At 38.7% G+C, this 15,070-nt stretch overlaps 1 protein-coding gene across 1 annotated transcript in view; it reads left to right on the forward strand.

Annotated features, from left to right (window-relative positions):
- Positions 1 to 15,070, forward strand: part of Nkain3 (sodium/potassium transporting ATPase interacting 3) — a 622,827-nt gene that overhangs the window by 294,161 nt on the left and 313,596 nt on the right. The window contains exon 2 of the mRNA XM_075974635.1: positions 14,485 to 14,622. Within this exon, the coding sequence (XP_075830750.1) occupies positions 14,485 to 14,622 (138 nt within the window). The remainder of the gene's footprint in view (positions 1 to 14,484; positions 14,623 to 15,070) is intronic.

Raw genomic sequence — 15,070 nt, forward strand, 5'->3', positions numbered from 1 at the left:
TTAGTCTACGTTCTGTCGCGTACCACCTGTCCTGCTTCTTATGTGACTCATGGCGGCTCTGCCTTTCTTCTTGTCAGACTCCTCCTATCTGTCCCTGGAGCTCCCACCTAGCCAATTCCTATCTAGCTATTGGCCAGTCAGCTCTTTATTAAACTAATCACAGCAAATACACATTCACATGGTGTGACGGACTTCTAGACCGACCACCACACCAGGATTCCACTCAGATCACGCTTTACTGGAGTGCCCTTGATTGATGGGGGAGCAGGGAACAAGAGGGCGGGAAAATGACGGACAGGGAGCCGAGGGGCAGGGAGCGAAGGGGAGAGGCAGCAGGAAGCGAAGGGGAGGGGCGCACCTAGGCAGCCGCTTAAATAGGGAATTGGCACACGGGTCGCCCTGTGATTGGCTGCCACCAACAGCTGACACCAGACCGCATTGGGATAGGCTCAAGGATCCTCATCCACCGCTCATGCGGGAAGTGGGGACGCGCAGCTCTCAAAGCCGTAGCCAAATATGGAGTTGTTTATAACCAACAAGACAGGATGTCCGCCATCTTGTAATGGCGATCCTGTCCGGCTCACTACAACATGGTATACAAATATCCCACAACAGCTTAGGTTCCGTCTTCTCTTACCTGAGGACTGTAATGGTGCTCACAGTGTTATCTTCTTCAGTCCAAGTCTTTCTTCATCTGCCTTAGCTCCTCCTGCCATCACAAGTAAGATCAGAACACCTCCATACTCCAGAGGTATTTCCTAAAGCACAGTATTGCTATGAAACTCCAGTGCCCAAGAATTGGATCCTCTAATAGTTTCACAATACCTGCAGTGAAAAATCCCAACATCTTTAGCCAAACATAGCTAGATTCCCTCGTTTTCCTTGATGAGCAACTTTCCACAGTATGTGAACTTCATAAACATTTTACAGAATATAATTCTTGGCCCATTGCTAGTTAGGAAATCATTCTGGGGTGTATATAGTGCATATAATGCAAGCAAAACACTCAGACACATAAAATAATACAATGAAATAAAAATGCTTAAAAGATCAAAATTTAGAATAATTGGAAACCAAGATTTTAAAACAATCTAGCTGAAAGACCACTGCCAGACACTGTATCCACAATATTGTTTTTATCACTTGTACTATCAGGTAAATTCTAGGAATGGAATTTAACTTAGTGTTTCTAAAAAGAGAACATTTTAAAGAAATAACTTAAAGGTTCATCAGCCATTTCTTGGATCTTAGAATGGGCATGTTTTTCCCATACCTGTAACTTTCCTGTCTAATTTTTCCGTACTAGAAAACTGAACAGAACCTTGAGAATCCCACACAACAGCATCCTCCTTGCAAGGAAGTCTAGGAAATTCTGGTCTGTCAGCAGTAGATCCAACAATTTCCTCTTTTCTCCTTTACTGTTCTAAGCCCTCCTATGTTGTAGTGTTTGCAATGTTGTATTATAACTACTCCATCTGTATCTTTCCTCCCCACTAGAGACTGAGAATTAGCTACTTAAGGCCGATAGCTCTGCCATTCTCATATGTAGCTCTATAGCAAGTGATCAATGGCACCACTGAATTAATGAATAAACAAGGAAAATATGTTCATGATTTTAAGTTCATGAAAACTAGTCTAATTATATCTAATTATAGTACAATTGTTGTATTTAAAGTAAGTTTTAAATACTTTATGTTTACCTCTCAATCTTTCCACATTATACTCATCAGTACTATAATTATGTATTATGTAGTATTTAGTATACATCAGTTTCCACATTCTAAAATAAAACTAGAACAAGAGGCATTATAGAAGTAACCTGATATCAACTGATTTTTTTTTTTCAGACAAGGTCTCACTGTGTAGTCCTGGCTGGTCTGGAACTTGCTATGTACACAGACTTATCTCAAAGATATAGAGATATGTCTGCCTCTGCCTATGGAATGCCAATATTAACTTTATTTTTTTCTAAAAACCAATTTTCATTTGAGTAAGGGGTGATCTGGAAGAAGGCCTAATCACTTCAGTAAAGTCATTGATTATAGCAATAGCTGCATTGACATGTCCTTACCACAGATTTTTTTTTTTTAAGAACTGAAAGAAAGTAAAGCAAAGCTCTAGAATTTTCGTGGATATATCCTTACTAGAAGATAATATATTGTCCCCCAGAAAGCCCTCACCAAAGAGCAGGAAATATAACCTGTGTGACAGAATATCAGTGCCTCAAAATAGCCTACATACAAATGGCTGGAATATGTGGATTCTATCTAAAATGAGAAAAGGAAATTAACACAATAGGTAGAAATAAGTATTTAGTTGATCTTGCAGTAGGGAGGAGCATTACCTTTCAATGGAGAGGCCAAGTTGTTTATAAATGTCGTTGTGTGGATAAGAGAGGAAAGGCTGAGAAAGGAAGAAAGGCATGACTACACAAAGACTTTCCACACTGTGGCTGCCTTGAAGATGGAGGATAAGATCTTCCTAGGATATGAGAAAGCCAAAGAAACCACCCACAAGAATGCAGCCCCACCAATACTCTGACCTTAGCCTGTTGAGACAAATTCTAGGCTTCTAGGATTTATTTTGATGAAGAAACTGATGGTTGGTCAACTAGCACAGATGATGTTTCTGAAAGATAGTTCCCTCCCTTGAAAGAGGAAGAGTGAAATAAGAGCCCTTCTGGAACTAAATGAGGAGAAGGAAGAGTATTAAACTCTGAAATATCACGATACTTCTTGTACTGATTCTGCAGTCATCTGATCTAACCTTGCTAACCAATTTACTACATGATTTCATAGTGGTACAGATGGTGGGGGATGGAAACTACTCTCAGTTTTATGTAACTTAGTTGAATGTTCATTTTTTAAAAACCTTATAGAAAAGATCTATCTGTTCTACATTTATTAGCACTGTAGATTAACAAATTTGGATAAAATGAGTGTTGAACCACGTCATATATAGAATATTGGTGTTTTCAGGCTTTGGGTCATTTCTCTAATCCATTGGCTTATTAACATATTGAGAAACTGGCTAAACAGTTGTCCTCCGACAGCTCAGACATTGCATCAATGTACAACACATACACAGAAGTTTTCTAAGTGAATTTCTGATGTACAAATTCCACTCACAGGCTTTCTGCCATCTGCCTTCATGAACTTGTCTATCTACAGGATAGAATCTATTTCCCTTTTATTTAATTTTTTTACTTCTTTACAAGCTTTATTGAGAAATGCCCATGTGTTTCTTTCAAAAGAAATGAACTTTCTTTTTTTTTTCCTTTTTTTTCTTTTTACTTAAAAATTTTCACCTCCTCCCATTTCCCTTCCCCTCCCCCCATTCCCCTCCTCCTTTTTCTCCAATCCAAAGAGCAGTCAGGGTTCCCTGCCTTGTGGGAAGTCCAAGGTCCTCCCCCCTCCATCCAGGTCTAGGAAGGTGAGCATCCAAACAGACTAGGTTCCTACAAAGCCAGTACATGTAGTAGGATCAAAACCCAGTGCCATTGCCCTTGGCTTCTCAGTCAGCCCTCCTTGTCCGCCATGTTCAGAGAGTCTGGTTTGATCACATGCTCCATCAGTCCCAGTCCACCTTGCTTTGGTGAGCTCCCATTAGATCAGCCCCACCGTCTAAGTGGGTGGGCACACCCCTCGTGGAAAAGTTTCTTGATATTATAGTTTGAGTTTTTTATATTTCTTTAAAGAAGAAAAAAAACAAAATTAGTGTGGCAGGGCATGGTTGCAAACGTCTTTAATCACAGTACTAAGGAGGCAGAGGTAGGAATATTTCTGTGAGTTCAAGACCAGCTGAGTCTACATTGTGAGCTTTAAGCCAGCCAAGACAACATAATAAGACCCTGTTCTAAAAGAAAATAAAAATAACAAAATAAAACAAACAACAAAAACGACAGTCAAGAAATTTGCTTTTTGGGAGATACTATATTGTTTACTTGAAACATAATCCTTCATTATGGAAATATAAGAGTAGTATAGGAGCCTTCTGTCTTGGTGTTGCTTTCATTGGTTAATAAAGAAACTACTTTGGGCCCATGATAAGGCAGAACTTAGGTAGGCAGAGAATACAAACCTGAATTCTGGGAGGAAAAAAGCAGAGTCAGAGAGGTGGCATGGACCCACTGCAAGAGATAGATGTTCTGAGACTTTGCTGGTAGACCACGAGCTCTTGGTGATATCCAGATTAAGAGAAATGGATTAAACTAATATTTAAGAGTTAGCCAGTAAGAAGTTAGAGCTAATGGCCCAAGCACTGATTTAATTAATACAGTTTCTATGTGGTTATTTAGTGGCTAAGCTAGCCAGGCAGCCAGGATAAACAAGCAGGCCCTGCTCCTTCATATGAGTATGAAAAACCAATTCCCTTTCCTGAGAAAAAGGGACTTGAAACCCAAGGAACCTTTGCAAGTGGACTAGAGTCACATATTTCCCCTACTGGTGCCAGTTCAAGAACAATGCAGAAAACTACACATCTTAAGGAACATTCTCTTCTGAGCCTCCTACTTCCTCCCCACCAGCTATTACAAACAAACACTTCTGGCCTACAAGATATGACCATAAAAATAAAAAAGCACCAAGAACTGGAAATATATCTCAGTGGCAAGCTATTTATGACCATGCCTGATAACCTGGGTTTGGTTCCCAGAACCCACATGCTAAAAGAAATAATAAAAGTTAAAACTCAGCACTAAGAAGTAATATCAGTGCAAATGTTATTGATAATTTTGTAAACATGAAAAACGTCTCTAAATTCTAGCATATCACATGTGACCACAAACTGAATAAGCCATTTATATGAGCACAGAAGCTATGAGTCACCCTTAAAGAGCTTGAAATTCTCTTGGATGATTTGTGGATAGACAATTTTCAAGCAAAGAACATATTAGTGAAATTGGGGTGACAGAGACTTGGCATGTATCAAGAAACATTCTTTAGTAATAGATAGCTTCTTTGACACAGTCTAAGAGATAGGATTATACTAATATAGATGTTAATTGTAGGTATTGAATCTCTTTAAGAGATGATTTAATCCTATTTAATCCTTTTGTGGTTACAGAGTACTTACCCCATGAATTCTTTTTTTTTTTTTTTTTAAGATGCCTATATGTTTTTATTTGGGTTCTCCTTCTTATTTTTTTTTTATTTTTTTTTTAATTTATTTATTTATTTATTAAGGATTTCTGCCTCCTCCCCGCAACCGCCTCCCATTTCCCTCCCCCTCCCCCGATCCAGTCACCCTCCCTAGTCTGCTCGAAGAGCAATCAGGGTTCCCTGACCTGTGGGAAGCCCAAGGACCGCCCACCTCAATCTACAGATGCTACAAAGCAGGGAGGAAACTTTTCCCTTAAGAATTCATGGGGTAGTTTGGATGCTCACCTTAGGATACCCCATGAATTCTTAAGGGAAAAGTTTCCTCCCTGCTTTGTAGCATCTGTAGAATGTGCTTTAAATTCAGTCTTTTGTGATCTATGGTTAGTTCAGTGTTTTCTTGTGTCTCTGTGGCAAGTGGGACCCTATTTTAGCCTTTGAATCGAATCTGCCTATAGTGAACAGGGGAACTCTTCAAAGAGAGTGGGCATAAAAGCCCCTCTCTCTTCTGAAACCCATTCACCTATGCTGCCAGATTTTTTAAAATGTTAACTAACATTTAGACAGGTACAATTAAATTCAACAAGATGAGATAAAAAATAAACAAGTCAAATATAACTTCAACTTGATTTTGTAGTCCTCAAGGGTCTTCTTTAATTAAAAAAAAAGAAAGGGAGGGAAGAAAGAAAAAGAAAACATGAATGAATGAGTGAATGAAGCAAAGAATGAGCTTCCTCTGTGCTTTTGCTGGATGCTTATTGTAAAGACACAGCCTTAGAAAAAATGCCCAGAAGCCTGCTGGTATTCTGGAGATTTCACAACCTTTTATCTGAATGTAATTAATTGTCATGATTATGAACAAAATTGTAAGAAATTATTTGAGATACCAGGTGAAGGATTAATGGCAATGTGTGAATCTGTAAGACACTAGAACTTGGTGTTTTTTATTAAAATTTGGATTGCTTTTAATTTTTAACTCATTAGGGAAAGAAGCATTCCCACTTTTAATCATACTCTATTCAGCTCCCTTGTTACTGCGTACTGAAACTTTAACTTAAAAATGATTCACTTGGGTTTTTTGTTCATTTTGGCAAGGGCTAGCAGTTACTCCTTTATTTCAGCTTAAGTAGTACTTGTCTTTGGTTTCCTGAAGGGTCTTACTGCCTTTATGCTTCCTTAATTTCTTCCCTTTACTTTAGTCTCCCTTCTTTCGCGTGTCTCATTCCCTCTCTTCTTTGCTGCAGTTTTAGACCTTTCAGAGCATCCTAACCACCCCCTACCTCCTGCTGCTCCTACCCTTTATCCTGCTGCTCTCCTGTGGACTGGCTTGCTTTTGTTCATGGTACTTCACAAAGTGCTGGCTAGCTGTTCTTGCTCCACTGAGATACAACCACAGTTTCCAGAGAGCCGGGTTTTTTTTTTTTAAGACACCTGATTTTTAACAATCATAAATGTTTTAGAGAACTGTACAAAAGTATAGTTTACATGTAACTGAGCACATCTCCTTTACATAGCTCTTTCCTTCATTCATTTTTTAAATTTTTTTTCAAAAGAAAACAAACTATCTTTTTTTTCATTATATATACCCAGTCCAAGTTCCCACTCCCTCCCTTCCTCCTCCCTTTCCTTCCACTTACCCCACCCCCAATCTACTCCTCAGAGAGGGTAAGGCACATTGCCTTGGGGAAGGTCCAAGGCCCTCCCTACCATATCTGGGCTGAGGAAGGTATTCATCCAAAGAGAATAGGTTCCCCAAAAGCGAGTACATGCAGTAGGGATAAATCCTGGTGCACTGCCCGTGGCCCCACAGTCTGCCCCAGACATACTACTGTCAACCTCATTCAGAGGGACTGGTTTCATCCTATGCTTATTCCTTCCCAGTCCGACTAGTGTTGGTGAGCTCCTATTAACTAAGGTAGATTGTTTCAGTGGGTGTCCCCATCATGGTCTGCTGGTAAGAATGCAAACTTATACAACTACTTTGGAAGTCAGTATGGCGGTTTCTAGGAAAATTGAGAATCAACCTACCTGAGGACCTCTCTTGGGCATATACCCAAACATACTATAAAGACATTTGTTCAACTTTTTTCATAGCAGCATTATTTGTAATAGCCAGAACCTGGAAACTACCTAGATGCCCCTCAACCGAAGAATGCATAAAGAAAAGGTGGTATATTTCCACATTAGAGTACTACTCAATGGTAAAAAACGATGACATCTTGAATTTTTCATGCAAATGATGGAAGTAGAAAACACTATCCTGAGTGAAATAATCCAGACCCAAAAAGATGAATATGGTATGTATTCACTCATTAGTGGATACTAGCCATAAACAAAGGACATTGAGCCTATAATTAATGGTGCTAGAGAAGCTAAGTAACAAGGTGAACACTAAGAAAAATGTATATAGATCTGCCTGGAAAGTCAAAATAGACAATATCCTCTGATAAAATTGGGAACATAGGGGCGGGAGGAGAAGAGAGAGTAGAATGGGAAGAGGAGGGGAGAGGGGGAGAGAGGAAGAGAACTTGAGGGAATGAAATAGTCAAGATGGAAGAAGAGAGATTAGAGCAAGGAAAGAGATATCTTGATTGAGGGAGCCATTATGGGGTTAGCAAGAAACTTGGCTCTAGAGAAATTCCCAGGAATCCACAAGGATGACCCCAGCTAAGACCCTAAGAAATAGAGGAGAGGGTACCGAACTGGCATTGCCCTGTAGTCAGACTTAAATATATCTTAAATATCCCCATAGAAACTTCATCTAGCAACTGATGAAAACAGAGGCAGAGACCCATACCAGTGCACTAGACTGAGCTCGCCCAGTCCAGTTGAAGAGTGGGAGGAGTGAGAATATGAGCAAATTGGTCAAGACCAAAGTGCTGTTTAAACATGATGATGATGTGCATGTAAATGTTCAACATTAGTTTCTCAAAACATGAAAGGAGCCCTGGTTGTAGGCAGCATTGTACAATTTCCATTTTGTAAATATTCCCTTCCTGGTGAAAACCAAATTCAAAATTTGATCAGGAGTTGAGTGACTTTAGATTGGCAAGAGATTAATGTGGTTCTTATTACCACGTCTTGGGCTTTATTATCACACTGAAAGTTCCACTTCTAGAGTATATTCATACTTTGCCGAGATAATAAAATGACTTCCTATTATTTCATTTCATTTGGTAACTGCAAATCACTACTCTCATATCCTTGTTACTTGAAGAGATTATGGCATTGAGAGAGAAAATTTTTGATGGTGAACTAAATAACTAGATAGTAAAGATAGTAGTTAGAAGTAGAAAAATTGGGTTATTTTTGTCTTTAAAGTACTTTCTGTTGTTGCTACACTTATTGATTTTAAATACACACAAATCTCAATTTTACAGTAAACATAGCTGCCACAGAAGTCCTGTCTTTTGTTCTTGATACAACCCTGCCCCTACTTTTTGATTGTCCACTTGAGTATTTTGAGACAAGGTCTTACTATGTAGCCAAAGCTTATCTCAAGCTTGCAACCCTCCAGCCTCAATCTTCTAAATGATAGAAATACGGATGTGCACTGCCACATCAGCCTCTGCCTATTTTTTGATGGATTTTGCTTGTACTTTTATTTCAACTCATCTCAAATCCATTAGTTAAGTGCTCAGAAAATAAATGCTAATAGAGAGAGAGTGTCTTGAATGAAGACAGCATATTTCTAATAATTATCATTAATTTTTCTGCCTTCATTATGTTTTTTTATATTATAAAAGGGAATGGTAATCATGTGTTATCAGCAGAGAAACGAGTTTTTCTTTGTTTGAAAAGTTCAATTTAAAGGTTTCTGTGATGCATGACAGCTTTAAAATAGGGCTTCCATTTCCGAATGCATTGCCTGTGGCTGCTCTTCAGGGTTGCTTTCTTCTGAGCTGATTTGTCCTATTTGAACATAAAAACAGTGCATATTTATATCTCTGATAGGCCAATAAATAAAATCTTGCTTCCTTTAGGAGAAGTTTCCAGGGAACTAATTAGAATCAGTAGCAGAGAAAAGCCGAGATTGAAAATACATTTCAGCATCTTTCATTGCTCCGTTTATTCTGTTCTTGGGCACTTCCACACATTTGTGCATTCAGGAAGTGGTAACAGCACATATCACAGTTAAGATGCACCTGTGACATCCTCGTGGCTGGTAGGATTGTCTTTCAGCATCACCTCTCTCTCTCTTCCTCCACAGCTCAAATTTCACTTACTGAACAGAGGACTTTTCTTTATGTACAAGGAAATTAAACTTATTCAGGCATACACCTGCTGCAGAAGTAGAAAAACACCTGGGGTGCCATTTGCATTCTAAAGATTCAGTTTCTACTCCTATCAATATGGCTAATTGCTGGATCATTTTATTATAATTACTTTTTATCAAAGGATATCTAGAAAAAGACCTCAATTGTGTAAGATTAGTGTTCAAACATGGCAGGTGGGACTATAAAATTTCTAGATTTAAAATACAAGAAACCATTTGTACATGATAATGACATTGCCAGTGTTACTGGACTCTCTGAAATTCATTGTTTAATCATAAATCGTTTAAGTATATAGTTTGACTCATTGGAGAATCAATTTAAAACGTAATTATATATAATGCAAATGTAATTTTCAATGGTATTTCTAAAATTGTTATGGTGACATAATTTTTATTAGAGTATTCAAAAAGGATTTTACCTAGTCTGAGCATTAGTATGTGGTTTCACAAAGATTCAGAGGAACTATTTCATTCCAATTTTACATTAGGATCATAGTCTTAGCATAACTAAATAACTAGGTATCATATTGAGAAAGTATTTAGCTGGCATTACTATTGGCAGTCCAGTGAAGGTAAAAGAAAGCATATAGATTCAACATAATATATTAGCTAGCTTTCTGCCATCATGATAAAAGGCCTGAAAAAATCAACAAGAGGAAGAAACCTTTATTTTGCTTATAACTTTGCATGTTGTAGTCCATGGCCAATTGGTTCTGCTTTCTCAGGCCTTTGATGAGGCTGAGCACTAGGGGAGGGAATATATGCTAGAATAAAGCTGATCACATTAAGACAGCCAAGAACCAAAGAGAAAGAATAAATAAGGATAAAATGTATATTTCAAAATTATAACTCCTAACAACCTACTTGCTATAGCAGGAATTCACCCTTTTATTTGCCAAAGAATCCATTGTCATGTAATTAGTCCACTGCTGAGGTGAGGGACCATCACCTCCTAATTGTCCTACCCCTGACGCTGTTGAATGGGCACCAAGTTTTCAACACACTATCTTTGGAGCAATTCTTCATATAGAAGATTGCTTACATATAACTCATATAGGAAAGTAAGGGTTTGCTTTTCTTTGTTCCAATTCAGTACTAGTTCTTTTATTGCAAACCTGAAGCTACTGTTACTCTTCTTAAGTATGTTGTGCTAAGCTAATAACTCGTTGGAAAATAGTCATTATTTAAAAGTTATTTATTTTTCTAAAAATATCTTTTCACATTTTACATGCTAATCCCATTTCCCTCTCCCCCCTTCTGTTTCTTCCCTTTCCCATATTTTACCCCACACCCACTCCTCAGACAGGGTAAGGCTTCCCACAGGGAGTCAAAAAAGTCTAGCATATCACTCTGAGGCAGGATCAAGGCCCTATCTATCTAGGCCGAGCAAGGTATCCCTCCTAAAAGAATGAGCTCCAAAAAGCCAGTTCAAGCACTAGGGATTAACGGTGGTCCCATTGTCAGTGGCGCTACAAAATGCCCAAGCCACACACACAACTTTTACCCACATTCAGAGGGGCTAGTTTGGTTCTATGCTGGTTCCCCCACTGTCACTCCAGAGGCAGTGAGCTTGCATTAGCTTAGGTTAGCTATTTCAGTGGGTATCCCCATAATGGTATAAACCCTTTGCTCATATTTCACTCCTTGCTGTCTTCAACTGGATTTTGGGAACTCAGTCCAGTGCTTCACTGTGGGTATCAGCATCTGCTTCCATCAGTGGTTGGATGAAGGTTCTATGATGATAATTAAGGTAGGTTCTATGATGACAATCTGATTACAGGTGAAGACCAGTTTAGGCATCCTCTTCACTATTGCTTAGGTGGGGTCATCCTTGTGGCTTCCCTTTATCCCCTCCTCCTCTCCTTCTGTAATTCCTTCTCCCCTAATCCACTAATTCCCAATTTTCTCAGGAGATCTTGTCTATTTTCCCTTCTCTTTTTTTTAAATTTATTTATTTATTAAAGATTTCTGTCTCTTCCCCGCCACCGCCTCCTGTTTCCCTCCCCCTCCCCCAACTACGCCCCCCCCCTCAGCCTGAAAAGCAATCAGGGTTCCCTGTCCTGTGGGAAGTCCAAGGAACCCCCACCTCCATCCAGGTCTAGCAAGTTGAGCATTCCCTTCTCAGGAAGATCCATGAATGTCTGTCTTAGGATTCTCCTTCTTACCTAACTTCTCTTGGGTAGTGGACTATATTCTGGTTATCCTTTGCTTTACATATAATATCTACTTATGAGTAAGTACATACCATGTTTGTCCTTCTGGGTCTGGGTTATTTTACGTAGGATAGTTTTTTTCAAGTTCTATCCATTTGCATGCTAATTTCAAGATGTCAATGATTTTTACTGCTCCATTGTGTAAATGTACCTCCTTTTCCTTATCCATTCTTCAGTTGAGGGGCATTTAGGTTGTTTCCAGTTCTGGTATTACAAATAATGCTGCTATGAACATAGTTGAGCAGTTGTACTTGTATGATTGAGCATCCTTTGTATATATGCCCAGGAATGGTATTGCTGGGTCTTGAGGTATGTAGATCCCCAATTTTCTGGGAAACTGCCATACTGATTTCCAAAATGGCTATACAAGTTTTCACTCCCACCAGCAATGGAGGACTGTTTCCCTTCCTCCACTTCCTCTCCAACTTAAGCTATTATTGATGTTTTTGGTCTTAGACATTCTGACTGGTATAATTTGGTATCTCAGAGTCATTTTGATTTGCATTTCCTTGATGACTAAAGATGTTGAGCAATTCCTTAAGTATCTTTCAGTCATTTGAGATTCTTCTGTTTAGAATTCTCTATTTAGATCTGTACCCTACTTTTAATTGGATTGTTTGGTATTTTGATATCTAAATTATTGAGTTCTTTATTTTGGAGGTCAATCCTCTGTCTGGTATATATTTTAAGGGAATTTTTTTCAGTCCAATTTCTTTGGTGTTCTGTAAGCTTCTTGTACCTTTATAGTCATATCCTATGTTAGGTTGAGAAATTTTCTTCTATAATTTTGTTGAATATATTTTCTGTGACTTTGAGGTGGAGCTCTCATTATTATTCTTAGATTTGGTGTTTTCATGCTATCCCAGATTTCCTTGAAACTTTTTTTAATAATTTGTTGGATTTAACAGTTTCTTTGACCTATGAATCTATTTTCTCTATAGTATCTTCAACCCCTGAGATTCCTTCTTCCATGTATTGAAATCTGTTGGTTATGCTTACATTTGTAGTTCTGTTTATTTACCCAAATTTTCCATATCCAGAGTTCCCTCCTTTGTGTTTTCTTTATTGCTTCTCTTTCAGTTTTTAAATCATGAACTGTTTGAACTATTTTTTTTCACCTTTTTGATTTTTTTTCTTGATTTCCTTTAAAAGATTTATTGATTTTTTCCCAATTTTTTGTTTGATTTTTCCTCCATTTCTTTAAGGGAATTTTAATTTTCTCTTTAAGGGTCTCTATCATCTTCATAAAATTATATTTAAGGTTGTTTTCTTATGCTTCTTCTGGGTTAGGATATTCAGGTCTTCTTTTTGTGTGACCACTGGGGTTTGGTGTTGCCATGTTTCTTTTCAGATGGTTGAATGTATTCTTGCAATGGTGCCTACCTGTCTCTTCTTCCAATTGGTGCAGGTAGCTTCTTTGCATCTTTGTCTAATCCTTGCAGTCGGTTTCTGTGTCTCAGGGATTGTCTCTTGGACCAATCATTGCAGTAGTTGTCTGTTTCTTAGGGAGCTGGTCTTGGACCACTCTGTTCAGTCACTGTCTGTACCTCAGGGAGCTGCTGAGGTCTCTGGGAATGGATGTGTTTGGGGCTGAAATGAGACTGGTTGATTACAGGATCTGATCATTGAGAAGAAGTTGGAGCAGCTTGCTTATAGGAGGCTGACTGCTGGCCAGCTAGTGAACCTGAGGTAGGTGGGAGAGGGGCCCGGGATTTTGTCCTGGGGCCTAGGGTCTAGAGCCTGGGCTGTCCAGCTGGGGAGCTGGTCATTCACCTCTTGGCCCACTCTGTACAGTTGTAGTCTGTGCCTCGGAAATCTACTGAGGTTGCATGGAATGCGGGGTTTGAAGGTGGAGTAGGACATGTAGATTGCAGGGTCTGATCTATGTGGGGGTGTTAGTGCTATCTGCCTGGAGGTGGCTTGCCTTCCAGCAGGCTAGTGAAGCTGCCTAAGACATAGAGACTGGGCTGTCCAACTGAAGAGCTGGTCACTCACCTCTTGGTCTTTTCTATGCAGTTGTCATAAATAGTAAATTATTTAAGGCATATTCTATGCCTGGGATTTTTTTATGAAGACAATGACTTTAGAAATACGTGCATCTAGATCATGAGGTGAGATAGGTTCAAAATCTATACTTGAAGTCAGAATGTTCAATGTTATTTTACAACATTTTCTGAGGAAAACTACATTACGCAGTTCATTAAATAGTTCCTAGTGAAGAAGTCTGATGATGATGTAGACCAGTCATAGAGTTCTTGTCTAGCATATGCAATTACAGCAGGCTTTCTTGGATCACCCGCTCCAAAATCATATCACAGAGACTGATTATTAATTATGAATGCCCAGTCTTAACTTAGGCTTATATCTAGCTAGTTCTTTTGTGTGTGTGTAACTGAAATTAACCCATTTCTGCTAACATATGTGCTACCCTGAGGCTCATTTACCTCCTCTATGTACTCTCTCTCCTGCTTTGCTGCTTCCTCCATGTTAAACAAATACAGCATAAATGAAAACAACACACCTTTACATAATTAAACAAATGTAGCGTTAAACAAGCACAATATGTCTTTACATAGGTAAACAATTGTTCTGCAACACAAACTGGACACATCTTTTCATAGACAAGAAATATTTTATTCCATAACCACGACCATTTCAGCTTGATCACCAGGACCGCATAAAAGAAAGAAGGGAAGGAGGAAGAGAGAAAAGAAGGAGGGGGAGGAAGAGAAAGAAAGGGGGAGAGAAATTAAGAAAGGAAGAAATAAAAGTTGAAATGATAAATTCTTCAAGAATGATTAGAATTGAATATGCAGATAGATTTCTGTAACTGGGAGTACATGATGAAGATGCAATGGAGTACAGGTAGCACTCATAAACTACATTTGTTTGGTTACAGATTTCAGCCCTGGAGAGGCAGATCTTCGACTTCCTCGGCTTCCAGTGGGCACCCATTCTTGGAAATTTCCTGCATATAATAGTTGTCATATTGGGTTTATTTGGAACCATTCAGTATAGACCACGTTACATCATGGTGGTAAGTGTTATTGTAACATCTCTTCATATAAACATTATGATTTTTCTATAAGAAAACAAATGCAATACTTTGTAAGCTCTTCTGATGTGAGATGGTATTGCTATTCTAACTCTGACATGCTCAAATGTGCAATACAATGTTCACCCAGAGCAAAGTCATGTCCCTAAGTCTGAGATGACAGGGTCATTCATGGCTTATTTGACTTTGAAGTTTACAAGAAGATTTAAGACAGGTTTGGTTAGAGTAGAAGACAGGATGATACACGTGATGCTATGATGAGATGCAGTGCACATGCATAGTCTGTCCTTGTATTCAGGTACCCTTATCCTTCAGTGAAACCCCACTAACCTTAGAAAGCAAAACTATCCGGCACAATGATTTGATTACTGAATACAATAACAAAATTTTAATTAACATTGGGCATCATAACTGTATTAACACAATATAT

The sequence above is a fragment of the Microtus pennsylvanicus genome, chromosome 5 (genome assembly GCF_037038515.1).
Source record: "Microtus pennsylvanicus isolate mMicPen1 chromosome 5, mMicPen1.hap1, whole genome shotgun sequence".
NCBI lineage: Eukaryota > Metazoa > Chordata > Mammalia > Rodentia > Cricetidae > Microtus > Microtus pennsylvanicus.